Source organism: Cladophialophora immunda (assembly GCF_000835495.1).
Source record: "Cladophialophora immunda strain CBS 83496 unplaced genomic scaffold supercont1.4, whole genome shotgun sequence".
Lineage (NCBI taxonomy): Eukaryota > Fungi > Ascomycota > Eurotiomycetes > Chaetothyriales > Herpotrichiellaceae > Cladophialophora > Cladophialophora immunda.
Window position 1 is genome coordinate 3,355,480 of NW_015622544.1, and position 18,571 is coordinate 3,374,050.

The 18,571-nt window shown below is 53.5% G+C and overlaps 9 protein-coding genes across 10 annotated transcripts; 4 read left to right on the forward strand and 5 right to left on the reverse strand.

The window, feature by feature from the left end:
* Positions 1–13: 13 nt before the first annotated feature.
* PV07_07529 lies at positions 14–5,265 on the forward strand. 2 transcript variants are annotated; one of them, XM_016394624.1, is made up of 3 exons: positions 14–283; positions 332–608; positions 657–5,265. In XM_016394624.1, exons 1-3 carry the CDS (start codon positions 186–188, stop codon positions 5,049–5,051), a joined length of 4,770 nt encoding a protein of 1,589 aa, XP_016248043.1. In that variant the 5' UTR covers positions 14–185; the 3' UTR covers positions 5,052–5,265. The 2 variants fall into 2 exon arrangements, with proteins under 2 accessions (XP_016248043.1, XP_016248044.1); XM_016394625.1 differs by having other exon boundaries at positions 14–608.
* Positions 5,266–6,366: 1,101 nt separating this feature from the next.
* Positions 6,367–8,306, reverse strand: PV07_07530 (uncharacterized protein). Its single transcript, XM_016394626.1, has 2 exons — positions 7,886–8,306; positions 6,367–7,815 (listed from the first exon to the last, which is right to left on the reverse strand). Exons 1-2 carry the CDS (start codon positions 8,128–8,130, stop codon positions 7,626–7,628), a joined length of 435 nt encoding a protein of 144 aa, XP_016248045.1. The 5' UTR covers positions 8,131–8,306; the 3' UTR covers positions 6,367–7,625.
* PV07_07531 (uncharacterized protein) lies at positions 6,384–7,700 on the forward strand. Its single transcript, XM_016394627.1, has 2 exons — positions 6,384–6,734; positions 6,785–7,700. The coding sequence occupies exons 1-2, from the start codon at positions 6,500–6,502 to the stop codon at positions 7,522–7,524; spliced, it is 975 nt and encodes a 324-aa protein (XP_016248046.1). The 5' UTR covers positions 6,384–6,499; the 3' UTR covers positions 7,525–7,700.
* PV07_07532 (uncharacterized protein) lies at positions 8,209–9,947 on the forward strand. The gene is made up of 2 exons (XM_016394628.1): positions 8,209–8,313; positions 8,480–9,947. Exons 1-2 carry the CDS (start codon positions 8,251–8,253, stop codon positions 9,689–9,691), a joined length of 1,275 nt encoding a protein of 424 aa, XP_016248047.1. The 5' UTR covers positions 8,209–8,250; the 3' UTR covers positions 9,692–9,947.
* PV07_07533 (uncharacterized protein) lies at positions 9,752–11,793 on the reverse strand. The gene has a single exon (XM_016394629.1). It carries the CDS (start codon positions 11,673–11,675, stop codon positions 9,987–9,989), a length of 1,689 nt encoding a protein of 562 aa, XP_016248048.1. The 5' UTR covers positions 11,676–11,793; the 3' UTR covers positions 9,752–9,986.
* A 132-nt stretch (positions 11,794–11,925) lies between these two features.
* On the forward strand, positions 11,926–14,341 carry PV07_07534 (uncharacterized protein). Its single transcript, XM_016394630.1, has one exon. It carries the CDS (start codon positions 12,076–12,078, stop codon positions 13,252–13,254), a length of 1,179 nt encoding a protein of 392 aa, XP_016248049.1. The 5' UTR covers positions 11,926–12,075; the 3' UTR covers positions 13,255–14,341.
* PV07_07535 (uncharacterized protein) lies at positions 13,624–14,068 on the reverse strand (the record flags this gene model as incomplete). The annotated part of the gene is made up of 2 exons (XM_016394631.1): positions 13,624–13,787; positions 13,846–14,068. 2 exons carry the CDS (start codon positions 14,066–14,068, stop codon positions 13,624–13,626), a joined length of 387 nt encoding a protein of 128 aa, XP_016248050.1.
* Positions 14,342–14,835: 494 nt separating the features above from the next.
* Positions 14,836–16,164, reverse strand: PV07_07536 (uncharacterized protein; the record flags this gene model as incomplete). The annotated part of the gene is made up of 1 exon (XM_016394632.1): positions 14,836–16,164. One exon carries the CDS (start codon positions 16,162–16,164, stop codon positions 14,944–14,946), a length of 1,221 nt encoding a protein of 406 aa, XP_016248051.1. The 3' UTR covers positions 14,836–14,943.
* Positions 16,165–16,378: 214 nt separating this feature from the next.
* On the reverse strand, positions 16,379–18,128 carry PV07_07537 (uncharacterized protein; the record flags this gene model as incomplete). Its single annotated transcript, XM_016394633.1, has 2 exons — positions 16,379–17,546; positions 17,605–18,128. 2 exons carry the CDS (start codon positions 18,126–18,128, stop codon positions 16,379–16,381), a joined length of 1,692 nt encoding a protein of 563 aa, XP_016248052.1.
* Between the last annotated feature and the right edge of the window lie 443 nt (positions 18,129–18,571).

The window sequence follows — 18,571 nt, forward strand, 5'->3', positions numbered from 1 at the left end:
CGCCTCCAGAAATGAATGATTCACGCCGCAACTTGCACTGCGCTGATCCCGCATGCGAACTCTAGATCTTCTGCCACGTTCAGCGAGGGCTCATCTTTTGAGCTGAGAACCAGCAGTCGCGCCGATGCCTGACCCTCCGTGTACCGCATCCCCACGCCGTTCCCTGCGGTGATAGAGAAGGCAACATGGCTGCAGCCACGCAGGTCCAGGATATGACCCTAGGGAAAGAGCAAGTGATAAATGACGTTCCGAAGGTGATCAAAGAACTTCAGTTTGGCGTCTTGTACGGTTGAACTCGGTGGTACTTGAGGAACGATTCTGATGTCTCTAGGTCGGATCAAGACATAATCAATCAGTCTGCCGTTGAACTTGTCGACCGCCGCTTATTCGATCTCGACAAGACACGCTCAGATGGAACTCGTGCTATTGCTGAATATGGGCCCCTTGATAGGCGCATGGGCGTTTCGTCTAAGCAGAACGCATGCGAAACCTGCGGGAAACATCTGCAAGAGTGCAACGGCCACTTTGGACATGTCCGACTGGTCCTTCCTGTCTATCACGTTGGATACTTTAGAAAAGTGATCCAGATTCTACAGAGTATTTGCAAGGCATGCAATGATTTCAAGCACGTCGCCTCCAAATACTGACCTTTTCAGGACTGTTCCTGCATTCTTCTCTCCGAAGCCGACCGCCGAAAATTCCTGAGCGCAATCCGCAGATCGCAAAATGATACCCTGAAACAGACTTCTATTGTCAGACGGGTTGCGGATCAGTGCAAAAAGACGAAAGTATGCTTCGAATGCGGCGCTATCAATGGCTTGGTTCGAAAAGCCACAACACATTCTCTCAAGATCACCCACGACAAGTTCAAGTCCTACAATGCCTCTACCTCAGCGAAAAAGGTACCGCCGCCCGAAAAGGTAGCGTTCGACAAATCTTTCGAGAGTGCAAAGCTTGCCAACTCGGAACTTGAGAAGCATCTCAAGAAGGCAATGGACGATCTGACCCCTCTTCGAGCCCTGCGCCTGTTCAAACGAATCCGCCGTGCCGATCGTGAACTGCTCGGGCTGTTCGCTGCGAAACCAGAATCTTTCCTCTGGACATACGTCCCTGCTCCTCCTGCGTGTATCCGACCGTCGGTGGGACAAGAGGCCTCAAGCACAGAAGACGACATCACCGCTAAGCTTGGGGACATTGTCGCTGCAAATGATGCACTGCGCGAAACTCTGGAGAAGGGTTTGCCAACCTCGCAAATCATGGAACACTGGGATTATTTGTCTCTGCAACTGGCGATGTACATCAACAGTGACGTACCAGGTCTAGCCAAAGGCGAATTTGGCAAACAGATCAGAGGTTTCGTCCAACGTCTCAAAGGCAAGCAAGGACGCTTTCGAGGTAACCTTTCAGGCAAACGTGTCGATTTCTCGGCGCGGACTGTCATCTCCCCGGACCCTAACCTGCGCATTGATGAAGTCGCAGTCCCCATACTCGTGGCAAAGAACATGACGTACCCGGAAGTGGTCAACGAGCTCAACATTGAAAAACTACGACAACGAGTACGTAATGGGCCTGATGTTTGGCCAGGGGCAAACCATGTGATTAAGAAAGAAGGGTTCAAAAACTCTCTAAAATACAACAATCAGCTCACTGCGAGTCATCTGAAGGAAGGAGACATCGTTGAGCGCCACCTCGAAGATGGAGATGTGGTTTTGTTCAACCGCCAGCCGTCCCTGCACAAACTCAGTATCCTTAGCCATTTCGTCAAAGTTCGGCCACATCGGACGTTTCGATTGAACGAATGCGTCTGCAACCCCTACAACGCCGACTTTGACGGGGATGAAATGAATCTCCACGTCCCCCAGACAGAAGAAGCTCGGACGGAGGCAATGCTCTTGATGGGCGTCAAGCATAACATCGTGACACCCAAAAATGGCGAACCTATTATTTCGGCAATTCAGGACTTTATCACCGCGTCGTTCCTCTTGAGCAGCCTGGACCAGTTCTTCGACAAGAAAACATTCGTGACAATGTGCTGTGGGATGCTGGAGCCCGACACACAGTTCGACCTTCCCCCACCCGCAATTATCAAGCCTCAGACACTCTGGACAGGCAAGCAGGTTTTTAGCGTCTTGATACGGCCGAACAAGGAGTCGAACGTGACAGTCAATCTTGATGCCGCTTGCCGAGACCACAATCAATACCACCCTGGCCTACATCGAGACCTTCAGGATGATAGTTTCTTATGCATCCGTAATTCAGAGGTGCTTTGCGGTAGGATGGACAAGGCAACGGTAGGATCTGGAAAGAAAAACTCGATCTTCTACATTCTCTACCGCGACTTCGGGCCCGATGCAGCCGCTCAGGGGATGAATCGCTTGTCGAAACTCTGCGCAAGATGGCTCGGCAACCAAGGCTTCACTGTTGGCATCAGTGATGTCACGCCGCCCGAAAAGCTCGTCAAGGAGAAGGCTGAAATGATAGCCAAGGTATTCGACGAGTGTAGCTCCTTTGTCCGCGCTTCAAAGGCAGGTAAGCTGAAACGAAAAGCCGGTTTGGACGACGCAGGGACCCTCGAAGCAGAGCAGATCCGAGTGTTGAGTACGGTCCGAACCAACATTGCAGGAATTCTGACCTCTCAACTCAGCAAGAACAACACACCAATGGTCATGGCTGTCTCTGGCTCCAAGGGTTCGAACATCAATGTGGCTCAAATGGCAGCTCTTCTAGGACAACAAGATATTGAAGGAAAGCGTGTTGCCGATGGCTTCCAGGACCGTACATTACCGCATTTCCTGAAGCATGAACGATCGCCTCCATCGAAAGGCTTTGTTTCGAACAGCTTTTTCAGTGGACTTTTGCCATACGAGTTCTTGTTCCACGCAGTGGGTGGTCGAGTTGGGCTTGTGGACACTGCGGTCAAGACAGCAGAAACCGGTTACATGTCCAGGCGACTGATGAAGTCTCTCGAAGATCTCTCTACCAACTACGACCGCACGGTCCGCAACTCCGCTTCCAACATTGTACAGTTTCGTTTCGGAGATGATGATCTCGATCCCGTCGATATGGAGGCAAGTGCTAAACCAGTCGACTTCGAACGCACCTACGCTCATGTCGAGGCGACCACGTTTGATATCAAGGACCAAGGCCTGAAGGATACCGAGATATTTGGTGTCATGGAAGAGATCCTCTCGACAAAGAGAGGTCTTCTGAAAAGGGTCGGCCTCAATAGTGTTGAACTTCACTATGACACTGATGACGACAGGTTGGTTGACCAAAATGAGAGCAACCGAGCATTCCTGCAGTCAATACATGACTTTATTATGGCAAAGTGCCACACCTTCAATGAGGCAAGGGCGAAGAAAAATCAGTTTGCTTTGCCACCCTCTGGATCGAGCTTTAAGGGAAAGCGAAAAGCTGAAGCTGAGCTAGACGATGTGGGAGAGGGGACACCTGCGCAGAAACGACGTTCGGGCAGAAAAGGCGCAATTCCTACCACATGGAAAGTTTCGAAGAACCAACAGTCCGTCCCAATGGACGATCGCGTACGGAGGAAGCCGCCTCCATCCACGAAAGACCGCTTTGAACTCACGTCCAAACTCTCCGAGAAAACGCTACAAGCTTTTGTGAACCTCTGCTTGGAGAAATATGAGCGCGCGCGTGTGGAACCCGGGCATGCGGTCGGAGCTGTCGGTGCACAGTCCATAGGAGAACCTGGAACCCAAATGACGCTGAAAACCTTTCACTTTGCCGGTGTCGCTGGTATGAGTTTGACAGCGGGTGTTCCTCGAATCAAGGAAATCATCAACGCCTCAAGGGAGATCAGTACGCCCGTCATCACTTGCCGGTTGGAGCGCAGACGAGATCTGTCGATACCTGAAGGCCTTGCCCGTATCGTCAAAGGTCGAATTGAAAGCCTCTTTCTGGCAGACGTGACATCTCTCATCAAAATCCGCCACTTTGTGGATACACCAAGTTGCATCGACCTCGAGGTCTCACTGGACACGATTACCGAGCTCGGTCTGGATCTCACAGTGGAGGACCTTGTAATTGCCATCCAGAAACATCGACAGCTCAAATCTGCCAAGTTAAGGATCGAGTTTCTCCGCAAAGATAAGCTCAGACTCTTTACGGAATCTGCAATCAAATCGGCAAAGAGAGGGTCCGCGGCGAAGGCTGATGAAGAAGGTCAGAGTGAACGTCTCATTCGCCTTGAGACTCTGCGTCGCATCTTGCCGAACGTGCACGTCCTTGGCCATCCTCAGGCAACCCGGGCAGTGGTCATGGCAGAAGACGATCCAAGGTCAGATGAAATCAAGGCCATGCGTAGAGCTTTGGCACAAGGGATGAAAACCGAGCAGGCGTATTCTAGCACCGACGCTGGAGTCAAAAATGAGGCCGCCGGCGAAACAGCCACTGTTTCGTCTAAACCGTCCTCCTCGAAAGTCAAACTCGAAGAGCCATCACCATCCAGTTCCCCCCAGTCCGTGCCGCAGAAGGACACCGCGCCTGTCCAGATGCACAAAGTTATGGTCGAAGGCTACGGCCTCCGCTACTGCATGAATACCGAAGGTGTCGACCCGTATCATACCGAAACAAACTCTGTGATGGAAACTCTTCAGGTCCTCGGCATTGAAGCCGCACGCTCCAAAATCATCACCGAGATTCAGGAAGTCACTAAGGGTCTGTCAATCGATCCGCGGCATATGTATCTGTTGGCCGACGTGATGACCTACAAAGGCGAGGTTCTGGGCATTACACGTTTCGGGCTTGCCAAAATGCGAGACTCGGTGTTACAGTTGGCCAGTTTCGAAAAGACGGCAGACCACGTCTTTGATGCCGGTGCGGCGGGCAAGGTCGACCGGATCGAGGGCGTTAGCGAGAGTGTGATTGTAGGCAAGACCATGGGCGTGGGCACCGGCAGCGTCGAGGTGGTAAGATATTTGAACCTTGGTGCCGACGCCGCAAGTAAGACGGGAGCGTTGAAGAAGAAAGAGTGCATTTTTGAGGAGAGCTGGGAGAGGGCAGCCAGACAGGAGAGGAAGAGGAAGTGAGTGTAGGATTACAGTCCCGTGTCAGCGTCGCTTTTGAGGCGAAAAGATAATGCTTGTCGACTTACGAGCCATATGCACTGGGAGAGCAACACAGACGTCTGCCGGATACCTTTGGAGGCTTGTAATATGAACGCACTATGGCGAAACACCGCAAGGATGATAGATATCTCTCGTGGAAAAATCAAACGAGCATAGAGCATAACGCAATCCACGGACTTTCCTGCTTGTGATCACTTTAGCTCTTTTTTATTCATTCGAGTGCCAGGCGTTTGATATGTACAGAGCCGCCATCAGGCATTTTCCATCTCCTCCCCCGGTCCTTGCCTCGTCACACTGTTCGGTCTCGACGATTCAACGCACTGCCATCTTCCAATTCTGCCGACGTTGCTTCCATAAGAGCAGAGCCTTCTTCGTTGGAACTGGCCTTTCACTGACAATCCGCCGCCTCCTATGTTGTATCTTAGCACAGCGCACCAAACAAACACCGGACCATGGATCCTTTCGAGGCGTTTATTTGAAGCCGGCTTCCCTCGCCCGCTGGTCCTCGAGCCTTGCGTAAAAGTTGTCTCTCGCTCGTACGCGGGGCAGGTGGTAGCCATACCACCAGAGGTAGCCGAATGTCGTGCCGAGACCTAGATTGTAACACCTGATCAGTGGCATGCTCTGGTATGGTTGCTGGTACAGAATCCTCGTCTCGAATCTCTCATTGTCCACGTCGTCCTGTGATTCGGGAGTGACGGATGTAAAGAACTCATGAATTTCCGCGTGTTCCATCTCTTTCGGACGCAAAGGAATGACTAAACCGGTCCTGCCAGACTGAACGAAAAGCTTGAAGGGAGGATCGTACCCATCGCAATGCTGATATCCAAGACGAGGCCTCGTCGAAGCATCTGCGGAAGTCACCGATTGTTAGCTTGCTAGCTTCTCATAGAGCCAAGCACAGTCCGACTGTTGCATTTGTTGTTGGGAAATATGTGTTGCTGAGGAGGGGAGGAAGGGAACGCACTCCTGTAATCGGTTTGATTGCCATGGTTCTGGTCTGGCTCTGCTCGAGCTCAGTTCGTCTAAACGCTGATAGACCCCGACTTTGAGACGTGAAGCGAGGTGAGGTTGGGGGTGCGAGAGGAATGAAAGGGGGAAGAGGAGCAGAAGGTAGCTAAGCCAAGTGGTGGTCTGATAGCGGTAGCTTGTGAAGCTCCTTCAAGATCCGCAGTCCAATTGAGGTTGAGGGCCGCAAAGCAGCCTTGGCACCTTATGTAATGCTAAGCCTCGTCGGTTCACCTTCTCTCTTGGGTTCTCGCGTAGTCAACTATGGCCCTGCGCTGCCTCCCCCATACCCGAGAGCGAGGTCCGTCGCGGGCAAGGTGATACAGAACTGAGGTCACGGAAAATAGCACATTCTTCCCCTGCCGTATATTCAAAAAGTACTCCACTGAAAGTACAAGCAAATGTTCGCCACCTCCCCAAAGAAGAAGATCCCATATCATCACCACCATGTCATGCGACACAAACTTCAGTCCTTGCCCACCTCGGAACCAGCACTGTTGGAGCAAGAGGTGGTCGATGATTTACTAGTGCTGTGTATAAGGACGATATGTGAAGAGGAGGCGCAGAAACAAGGCATTTCGAATCCAGCGATTGAGTCGGTGGCGCTGGAATCCATGGCTGCAGCGATGGACGAATGTAGGTTGCTCTATGCCGCAGCGCCGCATGTATGCTGACTATTTTGACAGTCATGCTCCAATTCCTCTCTAAGGTCCGGCGTTCCATGATCGCTGCCCGGCGTACTTGTCCCATCGCCCCCGATTTCGAGACCGCCATTGATGTCCTCGACATCGCTCGCCCGGACGACCAACTCGGCCCATACCAGACCCAACCCTCCATTAACCCTCCTTTGTTGCCAACACCGCCTCCTGAAGATGAATTCCACAATGTCGTCGAACTCCCAGCATCATTCCTCGGCCCTGGCTTGGACGGGCACGGAGAGCTGAAAAAATTCTCATTCACAACCAGGGGCTTGCCTGAGCTGCCTTCTGCACATACCTATCGGGACACACCTGTCTACCCGGACCGACAATCCGACAGTAGGAAGGTGAGAGAACTGGCAACCCAAGAAGGGAAACTCGGTGAGCAGGCGTTGCGGAAGCTTGCAGGGGCCGTCAAACTGGATGCTGCTCATCCGCTCGAGACGGAGGCCATATCTTCCAAGCAGAAACCTCCCACGATCATTCGCCGTAAGAGGTGGAAGACTGGGGTCGATTTGTCGGAAGAGGCAGTCTTCGAAGAAACGCTGCGCGACTTGCTGACCAAGGAACGTGGTGGTTTTGAGCTAGGACCGATTGTCAATTGCGAAAAGGCGTATCGCATGCCGGAAGAATTGATGGTCAAGAGGCGAGCACCGGGCAAAAATTCTCATTCCGAAAAGCCGAGCAGCTCAGGACCGCATGGAGGTGATGTGACCATGCAGCTTTGATTCCCAGCACCCTTGATGCTTTGGCAGCGTTGGCGTTTGGTCGGTCTTTCATATTGGAAGGGATGGATTTGCATATGATACCCCAGGCAGAACCAAAGGATTCACTTTTTGGACCAAAACGAGTTCCAATAGGCCGTAAACATATTTCCTGGCGAGTCGTCTCTGGCAGCCTTTTCTTGGTCGTTAACGTTCATGTGCGCTGTTGGCTGTGTATTTGCAGGTGGCTTCCAGGCATGCTGGCCTTCCCACGCTGTCGTCTCGACATGAAATACCTTCCCGCCCTTGACGCATCTAATGATGAAAGAGCCATCAGCATCCGCAGAACTGACCTCATTCCTTACAGAGTGAGAGGAGCACGTACTTCCTAAACAGCCTGACAATGGGGAAGCATTCCATCCTGGCTGTCCCTGTCCCGTTCGCAAGCGCCCTTTCATACTGCTGCTTGACCGTGGTACAACTGTACTGGACGAGCTCCATCAACTCGCAATCCCGCTTGAGGTCAAAGTCCTGAGGCAGTTTGCGGGATTTCTCCTTGTAGTTGACCGTGTGCGAGCGGACGTGCTGGTCGAGCTCGGAGGCGGGGAAGGGTTGTTCGGGCGGAGCCATTTCTTGGGAGGGAGACGGATTTCTTGTGATAATAGAATGTTGATCAATCCCTTCGGATCATCTTTTTCAATCGAGAACGACGAACAGATTCACCTCGCGGTGGTGTACCATGGCAGCATCATGTCGGCAGAACTATACGGAGCTCGCCTCCTCGAAGAGGTCCAGGAAGAGAGTCTCGAGCAGGTAATTAATTTCCAGCAATCCGCGATCTTTGACGAGTTCCGCGCCACCTTCCCTTCCACCCTGCAATCCGCAGCCTTGTTCAGGTCCATCCAACCCCCATCCCCCAAGACTGCAAATGGCACATGGCCATGTCCATATCTAATCTTTGTCTTCTGTTCGATCACAGTTCCTGGCAGAGCTCAGATGTACGATAGATCCTCGACCAGGATCTGTTCTAGGAGTCCCCCCGCTGGACAATCTCCTCGAATCACTCCACTACCCAGCCGTCCAAGACACCCCTCCTCGTCGAGGATGGCCGTCTTCACCACCAGCAGCACCTGCGGTGTTCGAGGACAACAGAAGCGACGGAGAAGACCAGGATGACGCCGAGATCTCTCCCCGTAGGCTGGAGCAACGGGCGCCTACGGAGAAAGCCAAACCTGCAACGATCGAACTCACCAGTCTGAGGTCCGCCTCCGGGAAAACTTCTTTGCTCTGCTATCTGTGCGCCGTGGCGGTCCTCCCCAGAGACCTGGGTGGCAAGGCATCGACGGTCGTGTACATCGACGCCGACGGCCGGTTTTCCGCTGCACGGCTGGCGCAGATCACGAACCACTACATCCAAAATCACCGGTCCGGCAAACACCCCTCCGCTGCCTTTCCAGACTCGGACATCGAACAAACCATCCGCTCGTCCCTCGACCACATACACGTCTTCCGGCCGCAGTCTTCGGCCCAGCTGATCTCCATCCTCTCGTCTCTGCACACATACCTCCTTGACGGGTCGCGGCATCACTCGATGCATCGGCCGCTAGGCGTGATCGTGATCGACTCAGCGACGGCGTTCTACTGGCAGGACCGATCCGACCTCGCCACAGCGAAGCTCGAAGCCCCGGGCACCACGGCCGGAGGACCCTCCAGGGCCACGGAGACGATTGAGAAACTTAAAGCCCTCCAAGAGCGGTTCGAATGTGCTGTTGTCTTCAGCACCACCACCACCACTGCTCCATCTTCTCTTCCGTTCGCCTCGTCCTCAACGATGCGGACGCTGAACGAGACGACGACGATCACGTCCGCCCCAACCACTCCGGCGCCCTCAGGCGGGGACGCCCGCTTCGTCTCCCCGTGGACGTCGTACGCCGCGCTCTCGCTCTCGCTCGCGAGGCTGCCCGTCGCGCAGTTCCCGGCCCAGATGGGCGTGGAGGAGTGTTTGAGGGACCGGGAGAAGCGGCTCGAACCGGTGCGCAGGGGGAGATTCGCAGCGACTCGCCTCCCCAGCGGGGCAGCGGCGCATAGAGGCCCAGAGAGGGAGGAGGGAGGGGACGGCGGGCGCGGAGGAAAGGGAGGGAGAAGTGCCTTCGGATTCCGGATTACCATCGAGGGCGTGGAATTCGAGTAAAGGGCGCATCGCTGTACTGTCACTAGAGGAGTGGAGAGAAGATTTCGAAAAAAACCTAGGTCGCTTGAAACCTCCCTTTCGAGGAGCATGTGGTCTTGTTGGTATCTGAAAACAAGCTATCTAAACGCCTCTCTTTCCACCCCCAGTAATCCAGCCCATATTTACAACTTGTCTCGTTTCATCATTATCTATGTATAAAGAATGGTCTCATATCAACCATTCCTTTCTTGATTCAAACCCGTACATCCGAGCTTCAACACAGCACATCTTTCCGTTCAGGGTCCAGACTTCTCCCTCAGTGAGAGTGAGCATGTTCTTTCCCCTCGACGACCTCGATCGCGCACGCTTTTCTGCACTCCTCAAAAACTCTCACTTGCCTCGCCACCTCCTCCAACCTCCCGAGAACTTCCCTGTTCCCCTTCGTGAAGCCATAGATTGCATATGGAACTCCTGTCTCTTTACAGAATTCCCGCACATAAACTTGCCCCTTTCGGAGATTATGTCTGGGGATCCTCGGGTATAGGTGATGGACGGCCTGGAATTGTAATCCGCCGTGGACAAAGTCAAGCCAGGGCGCGCAATCGACATCCATGGTGGTTCGGAGCATCTTCTGGGGGAAGGACTCATGCACGCCCATGTCGGTGGTGGACATGGCAAAGTGGGAAAGCGTGATCTGGACGTGGAGCGGTGCTGTGACCATGTGGCTGATCATGACAAAGACGAAGCGGTCCCAAGCTGTAGGAATGGAGCAATACACAATTCCGTAGCCGAACCAGCTCCAGAAGACAAACTGCCCCAATATTTCCAGGTAGCGATGCCACCACGCCGGTCCCTTCTTTGGGGCTTGACCCAGAAAGAGATACTCCCAGGAGAGGCGGTAGAGGTTGAAGCGGCCAAGAAGGAGAATTGGATAGTATAACCAATGTTGTTTCGCGATGGCCAACTTTGCAATGCTATCAAACTGCATGATCCGGTCGTAATAAGTGGAACGTAAGGACGAGAAAAACCGGGTAGAGATGGCGAAAAAGGGCATGTGCTCGATATCTGGATCATGTTCCGGTGAGTTGGTAACGATGTGGTGGACGTTATGATTGCGTTTCCACCAGCCAATGGACAAGCCACCCAAGAAGTCGGCGATGAAGATTCCAATACAGGTATCGACATGAAAGTTGTGTGTGATGCCCATGTGTCCAGCGTCATGGGCGGTAAACACGAGCTGGTGCCAGAAAAGGCCGAGAAGGGCCCCCGAGATGGCGTAGTAGGAGTAGTGGAGTGCGAGGAGAGAAGATGCGAAGAGGAGGATATATCTGCAGCACTCAACTCCATAGGCACCGTATGGACAGTCGTAAAGGCCAGCCGCCCGCATCTGAGCGTCGAGTTCGCGGTACTTGGCGACAATCCGACCTTGTGAGCTGTGGTCCAGTGATGGGTACTTCAGCATGTCTGAGGACTTTTCGGCTGAGAGCTTCATCTGAATAGGGTCATCCTTGACGTTCGCTTGCTCATTCTCAGACAATGAGGAAGTGGACGGTGACGACGTCCCTCGTTCTCGAGCATCGACGGGGTCGAAGATGGGTGACGGAGGTGCACTACTGTCACTGCAAGAGCTGAGAGCACCATCGGTCTGCAAGTCTGAGTCCTCTCCTTCTTCTGCATCGTTGTCTTCCTGACCCTTGACGTATGGTCTGAAATGTCCACCCTGTATTGGGGGCAGAAAGTTGATCCATCTCCCCTGGATTCTCCCGATCACGAACTTCTGCATGTGCGCCTGCGCCTCGAGGGAGTGAAGTGCCCGGATCTCATCTGTTCCATCTCTTCCCACCATATGCAGGATGGTCTTGTCACCACCAGGGTGAAAAGGGAGCCAGGCATCAGCCTTGATCACTCGTCCATTGAGGATTATAATCTTCCTCCCTTCTGCTATCAGGCCCTCGATTTCCCGCCGTGACCATAGGCGGTCTCTTGGGGAACTTTCGGTGGTCATGGATTGGTAGGACTGCGAGACGTCGGGATGGGTTAAGGAGCTATGGTGCCATTCAGCTATAATGAGAGAGCGAGGAAGAGAGCACAAGTCGGTGAATCGTGAACAGGCATCAATTGGGGAGAGGCATGTGGTTGGAAGCTTGTCCCGCATAAGTTTCCTTGGAGAAGCAGCCATGGCACCCACTCCACCCGCGGTTTGCATTTTCACCCAGAGAAGATGCGCCACTTAAGCAGCATATGTGCCTGGCAGTAGCAACGGTAGGTCACTCATGAAGCTGTTCTAAGGTTTGCTGATGAATCCGCAACCTTTCTAGAGCGCTGCGATGAGATCAATCTCGGATGTGGTGGTGAAGTAGTCCAGTCCAAAGAGATGGCAATGCCTTGAAAGGGGATGCTTGAAGATGAGACTCTTGCTTTTCAACACAGCCACCAAGAGATTGTTCACATCTTGCTGCTTCCCGGCTGATCAGGCAGCGCGCGCTATCAGCATGGTACATAGTCCGTCAACTGAGTTGCGCGTTGCGGTCCTCTACCAAGCATGCGACCCTCCAGTCGTCAACGGTGTCCGCAAACCAAAGAAACCCGGGGGGTATCAAGACTCAGGGGCCGACATTGCTTACGTTCTCGCCTCCAGACAGGATGTGAGAGTTATTTCTGCGGAGAGGAGTCCAGACCCAAGACGAGATGAGGGCTGGTGCTTTCCTGACACAGAGAGCGGTATTCGGGCCGCCATCGAGCGAGGCGCGAACATCCTATGGGCAAACACGATTCTCTTTGCTTCCCACCCTCTGCAGACCTCATCAGCCCTCGATAAATACACAGCTGAGGTGAGAGTAGTGGGTCAACCGCCACGATTTGTTGAGCAGTACGACGACAAAAACTATGTTAACGATTTCCTCCGCAAGCATGGCGGCTTCAGCATGCCTCGCTCGTGGACCCTAAACTCCACATCATCTCTCAGCCTTGAGACCTTGCCATACCCAATCGTTGCCAAACCGATCCGTGGCCGAGGAAGCCACGGTGTCAAGGTGTGCCGCAACCCGCCGGATCTCTCTGCCCATTTATCGGCCTTGTTCAAAGAAAGCCCGATCGCTATGCTCGAAGAATATCTCTGTGGCCAGGAAGCAACCGTCACCGTCATGCCGCCGTCCGAGGACCATCCAGATTACTACGCACTGCCCCTCGTCGTGCGCTTCAACCACGAAGATGGAATTGCGCCGTACAACGGCGTTGTAGCGGTGACGGCCAATTCCAGAGTCCTGACACCCCACGAGGAAGCTCGAAACCCCCGGTATCAAGAGACCAGCAAAGAGTGCGAAGACGTTGCTCGCCTGCTGCGGGTGACTGCGCCGATAAGAATCGATGTGAGGCAGTTCACAGAGGCAACGGCTTCGAAGTTTGCAATCTTCGATGTCAATATGAAACCCAACATGACGGGTCCAGGCCGACCCGGCCGCGAAAACCAGGCAAGTCTCACAGCCATGGCGGCCGGCGCGCTTGGATGGGACTACTCCGAGCTATTGGTGAGAATGCTAAAGTCTGCTCGAAAGTTGCAAGATCTAAGGCAGATGGATATCTAAATCTGTTTTTATTGCGCCAGTGCTGGATTACTGCTCGACAGCGTTTTGTTGTATCGTGAGAAATCTGGGAGTGTATGTGAGAGAAATGTGTGCGCCTGCGCCTGTTTCGGTCGACACCTGATTCCATCCGTCTGGTTCGGTTTTCCCACGAGCACTCTCACAATCCGATTTTCCAAGTCCTCGTCCCGCGATTTTCTAGCCAGGCGCTCCAGTCCTTGTTGACCACCTGTCCCGCGAGACGTCCACCTTCTGCAACCTCGTCTTGATTCCAGTCCAGGCCGCAGTCCAAAGGTTCAGCCACATCAACGCCCCTTCAGCCCCCCATAAATTATCAAGAAGTCAAGGGAAGGGAATTTGCCGACTTTGGGATCACAACTTCCCCAAGCCTCCCAGCTTGCCACTGACGCCGCCGAGGCCCTCTTTGACCGCCTCCTGGCCCAAGCCACCCGAGACCTGTTCGAGTTCGTCCTCGCCCATGACGGGGTTCTTCTTCAACGAGTCTTTTTCCCCGCGAGAGAGCACCGGGACGTCAGCTACGATAACCAAAAGGGTGTATACAGCCCCTTGGGGGAAAGGGGCTCAAAGACTTACCTTTAACCATGCCTTGCACCTTCTCCTCGCCCACGTTCTCCATCAGCTTGACCTCGGCGACGGCCTTGGCCTTGTAATACCGCTTGGCCCACCACTCGGCGACGTCGTCGGCGTAGCCGGCGAAATAGACGGCCGCGGCCACGACGGCGAGGAACGTGAAGATGCCCGTGACGGAGAGGAGGAGGACGCCCGGGTAGGACATGCCGCCGTCGTGGGAGGGCATTGTTGGGTTCGACAGAACTTCTACTCAGTGGATTTGGACCAGGGTGTGGACCGAAGGCTCGACAATCCGTTGCGTTGAGCCAGGTATCACTTCGACCGTGCGGCGTCGCGGGCGGCCAACGAAGGTATTCGTGACTACACCAAGAGATAGACTAGAGTACCTCGAGAAGAATACAGGGAGGGAAATAGAAACAAGACGAAAACTCAATGAAGTCGAGGGACGTTGTGGTTTTAAAATTTGTCACTGTTCCAACCGACAAAACCTGCTTCTAGCCCTTGTTTATTGGGGATTTTCCCTTTGGTGATAGATACGTAGGGAAATGTTAGGTATCAGTCTACCTCACTCGCTCAGCACGTATCTTCCGATCGCTCGATGATCCCCGGCCGAAGTGACTCGGCTGTGCCTGGCCTGGGAGTCTGGGACCTTTACCCACTTTACCTAGGTACCTCAAAGCGACGTCAACAAACGTCATCGCGAAGGGATCATCATTATTTGGCTCTGTGCCGCAACCGCCACCACCACGACGCATACATGCATTGGAAGAACATACGAGGGGCCAAACACAACCACACCCACACGACGCAATGGGCCCTCCACACCCCACGCATTACCTCGCCCAATCGTGCTCGAGCCTCGAGGTGACGCCTGCGCCCGCGCCCTGATGTCGGTGCTGCTTCTCTCGGCTGCGTGCCCGACCCAATGAACAGCACCGAGAAAGAATCCTGGTCAAGCTGAGAATCGCGAATCTCTGGGAAGAGAACTATTGCTGGGACTCTCTGGGACAACACCTACAGTAGTAGCCCTCGCGTGCAATGTCCCCCAGCCCACGCAGAGATCGAGAGCGTCGAACACATGGATTCAATTCAGGCGCGTGGTTAGGGTTCTACTTCTGCCTTCCACAGTAGCCCCTTGATTCCTTTCACCCCAGATGCCAGGAACGCATAGAACCGACCAGCAGCCCTGCGCCATTCCTCCCTTGCCTGGATCTTCTTGTCCGACCCACGTCTAGGAGTAGTCTGCCCGGTCTCTCTTGTGGGCTCCAGGCCCGAATCTCCCCTTCCACAATTATTTTCTGGACCAGCAGAGGAGATTACTGGGGTGGTAGTCGACAGAAGTCCCGCGGAGCTTGGTGATATTAAGTGGGTGGCAGTCGATGGGCCTGCGCTTCCTTCCTCCACGACCTGGCCGTTCTTGGAACGCACTTCTAGGGTCAGCTCGCATGGTCCCATATTGTTCATGTTGTTGCCCCGATCCTTCTGCTGCACCGGGTTTTTCTTTTTGCTTTCTCGATAACACCCAAGTCTTCCTTTCCAGCTGCTGTTTCCTTGATGATAGTAGTAGCTTTCCTTTGCTGCCAGTGTCGCCAGTTCATCCATGCGGTGCAGTAGACTCGTGTGGGGTCTCTCGATCCAATTGACCACCTTCCACTTGTCGTACAGCATGCGAAAGAGCCCAAATAAGAAGGAGCCGCACGCTGAAATCATGGCAAGATACCTAGCTCTCAAGACCTCCTTGTCCCAGCCCGACGGCGTAGAGTCTCGACGAGAGAGTACCACGCCTCTATCAGGAGTTCTGCGCTGATCTGGTCTTTCATGTACGATTGTCACCTGCAGTATTCGCAAGTCAGTCGCAACCTCGCTTGTCGGTGTGACTTGGAAGCTTGATTCTCGTGAATACTCAGCACCGAGCTCCGCCTGCAATGTCATCGAAGCTGTAGTCGTTCCTTCTTTCTGGATGATGGTGGAGGTTTGTACCGTGACGTTTGGAATCCAGATATAGGGAGAATAGAAACTTTGGCCATCGACAAGGTGCTGCAACCATTCAACCGTGTCGCTGAACATTCGCAGGCACTGCAGAACGCCCCATCCACGGCGAATTTCTGCATTGACAGCAAAGTGATGAGCCTGTTCGGTCTTGAGCAACGGAGCGGATAGCACATCTCTCACTCGATAGGAAGCCCCAAGAGCCGCGATTCGAAGGGGAGGGGATTTCTCATCCCCGATTGGTGGGCGAATAGGCAGAGAATAGACAGGTGCTGGTGTCATACACAACGTATTCAAGGCAATGACGAGAAGAGTACCCGACACCAATATCATCAGGGCGCCCTGCAGACGACTGGTGGATAGACTGAAGGATAATGAACGGATGAGGTCCTTGTTTTCTGACGCCGTAAAAAATATTTGATGAGGTATTGTCTAAAATAATGAGAGCGAGATGTGATGGAATACGCTTCGCTTGCTGCTCGATACTGCCAGTGCCTTATCGGAAGGCAGCCGCGTCCCTATCCGCTATGACGCCGTGCAAGCTCTCTCAGTTAGCGGATGCTTCGTGGAGACGGACAGGAAGGCGCAAGGGCGCAGTAGTGAGGCCGTACGCATGGCGCACGATGGGATCAGTCTCGTAAGTCTCAATGCCGTCAAACTTCTGCAGCATGCGGACGATGACATAGCCGGCTTCTGTGAGTGCGAACTGCTGTCCAAGACAAATGCGAGGTCCACCGTTGAACGGCAAGAACTCCCAGCCGGGCCGGCGCCCGACCCATCTCTCGGGCTTGAATTCTTCCACATCGGGTCCCCAAATGTCTTCTCGGTGGTGCATGATGTGAACCGAGTAGTTAACCTCTGTCCCCTTTTTGACATAGATTGGCGAGTTACCGTCTGGGCCTCCGCCGCGAGGGAGAGTCGTGTCCCTGGTTGAGCGGCGACTGTTGAAGGGCACAGTAGCAAAGATTCGAAGGGTTTCGGACAGGGTGTTTTGCAGATATGAGCAAGCCTTGAGCGTTTCAAAGGTGATCGACTTGGGGTCTTCGTACGTGCCAAAATCCTCCAATATGTTCTCGCGCAGTTTCTTGAAGACCTTGGGGTGCCTGACCAACAGGTAGAACGTGAATCCAAGGAGCCCGGCGGTCGTGTCGCGACCAGCTAGCAGAATGTTAAGTAGTTGGCTTCGGAGTTCGATCGGGTCCCGTGTCTGTTGTACAAGTTCCTTCAAGAAGATGTACTTCTCCTTCTTTTGCCCCTTTTCCAGATTTTGCTCACTCAACGATGAGAGATCTGTGGTTAGTGCAAGATTGACGTAGTAGTCGGCAAATCGATGGACTTCTTTGCAATTCTCGTAGAAGTGCTTGGGGCTGTACAGCCAATACAGCTCCGCCAGTCTTCCGCGGACGCCGAGCGCATTGGTCCCGCCATCAAAGCAGGATGCGAAGGCCGTCCAGTCCAGTTCACCAGGTTTCCGAGCCTTTGTCGTATAGCCAGGCAAAGCGGCAATTTGGGAGTCCACGCTCTGGCCGAAGAGGAATTCGGTGGCAGAGTCAAGCGTCAGACGAAAGAAGAGTGGGACCAAGTCGACCTGACCCGTCCACCCGTTTTCGGTGGTGAGATGTCTGAACATGTCCTGGACATGGACTTCTTCCAGTTGCAAGTCGGCGACTTGTTGGCGAGCAAACTGAGGGCGGAGGAGAGTCCGAGAATGTTCCCTTCAATCGTATTAACAGGGGTCGCAACATATACACCCATGAAGGAGTGTTCACTCACCATGCCTTGCCATCCGTGGTAAAGATGCCATTGCCCAACATGGGGAAGAAGTTGCCGCGACGTTGTTCTCCAATCTCGAAGTCATTGAATTGAGTGGCAAGCAGCGCCTGAATATTTTTGGGATCCGATGTCACGTAGCCCATGGTTCCCAGCATGTTTTGTTGCCATGTTGATCTTTTTGCAGTCCTGTTGTTATACACGTCCAGAAAATAGTTGGGGACAATATTGTTCTTGTCGGCCTGAATTATTTCCCAGACCAGGTCAGTGCCAAAAGGCCACCGGTAAGGGCGTTCCCAGGCCGGTTGACATCCAAGCTCTTTTGCCCTCCTAGCGTGATAGCGCTTCGCAAGGAAAGAGGCGACCACGAAGTAGACGATTGACACCCCGACCAGGCCGAGGCCCAGTGTTTGGTAGTGATTCATTTTGGATCGATCGAAAGGCGACGCTTTTGAGCCGCAGACCTTTGGTAGAAGACAATGGTCCAAAGGATGGGTGAAGGTGACGACACGTCGAGATGTCAGCATTTATAAAGTTGATGGGCAATACTGGATGTAGGGTTTCCGCCTCTTAGCAGTGGAGGCGATGTTCCTCGGAGCCACTTTGTAACAGGGTTCAATCTTGGTTCAGGCGGCCATATGCTATTCCGTACTCGGTTCTCCATGCTTGATAGAATGGATCCCAAGGTATGCTCCTATCCAGTAAGTACGGCATTGTCCCAGTCAGATGTGTGATTCTTTCTCCACACACCCCAGGCGCATGAACTGGGGGAGGGGCCAAGCGCGGTGAGGGCTTAGTAGAGGCCGAAGAACGAAGCAACCCAATGCCGCTTGGAGAAGGTGTATGGCACCTAGAAGCGATCGTAAAGAGCTTGCGTGGAGGGTGTAGCACATGGGATCCTGATTCCGTATTCAGAGTCCTTCTGGCTGCTCCCCAGTGGTGTTCCAACCCTCGCATGGATCCACATCGT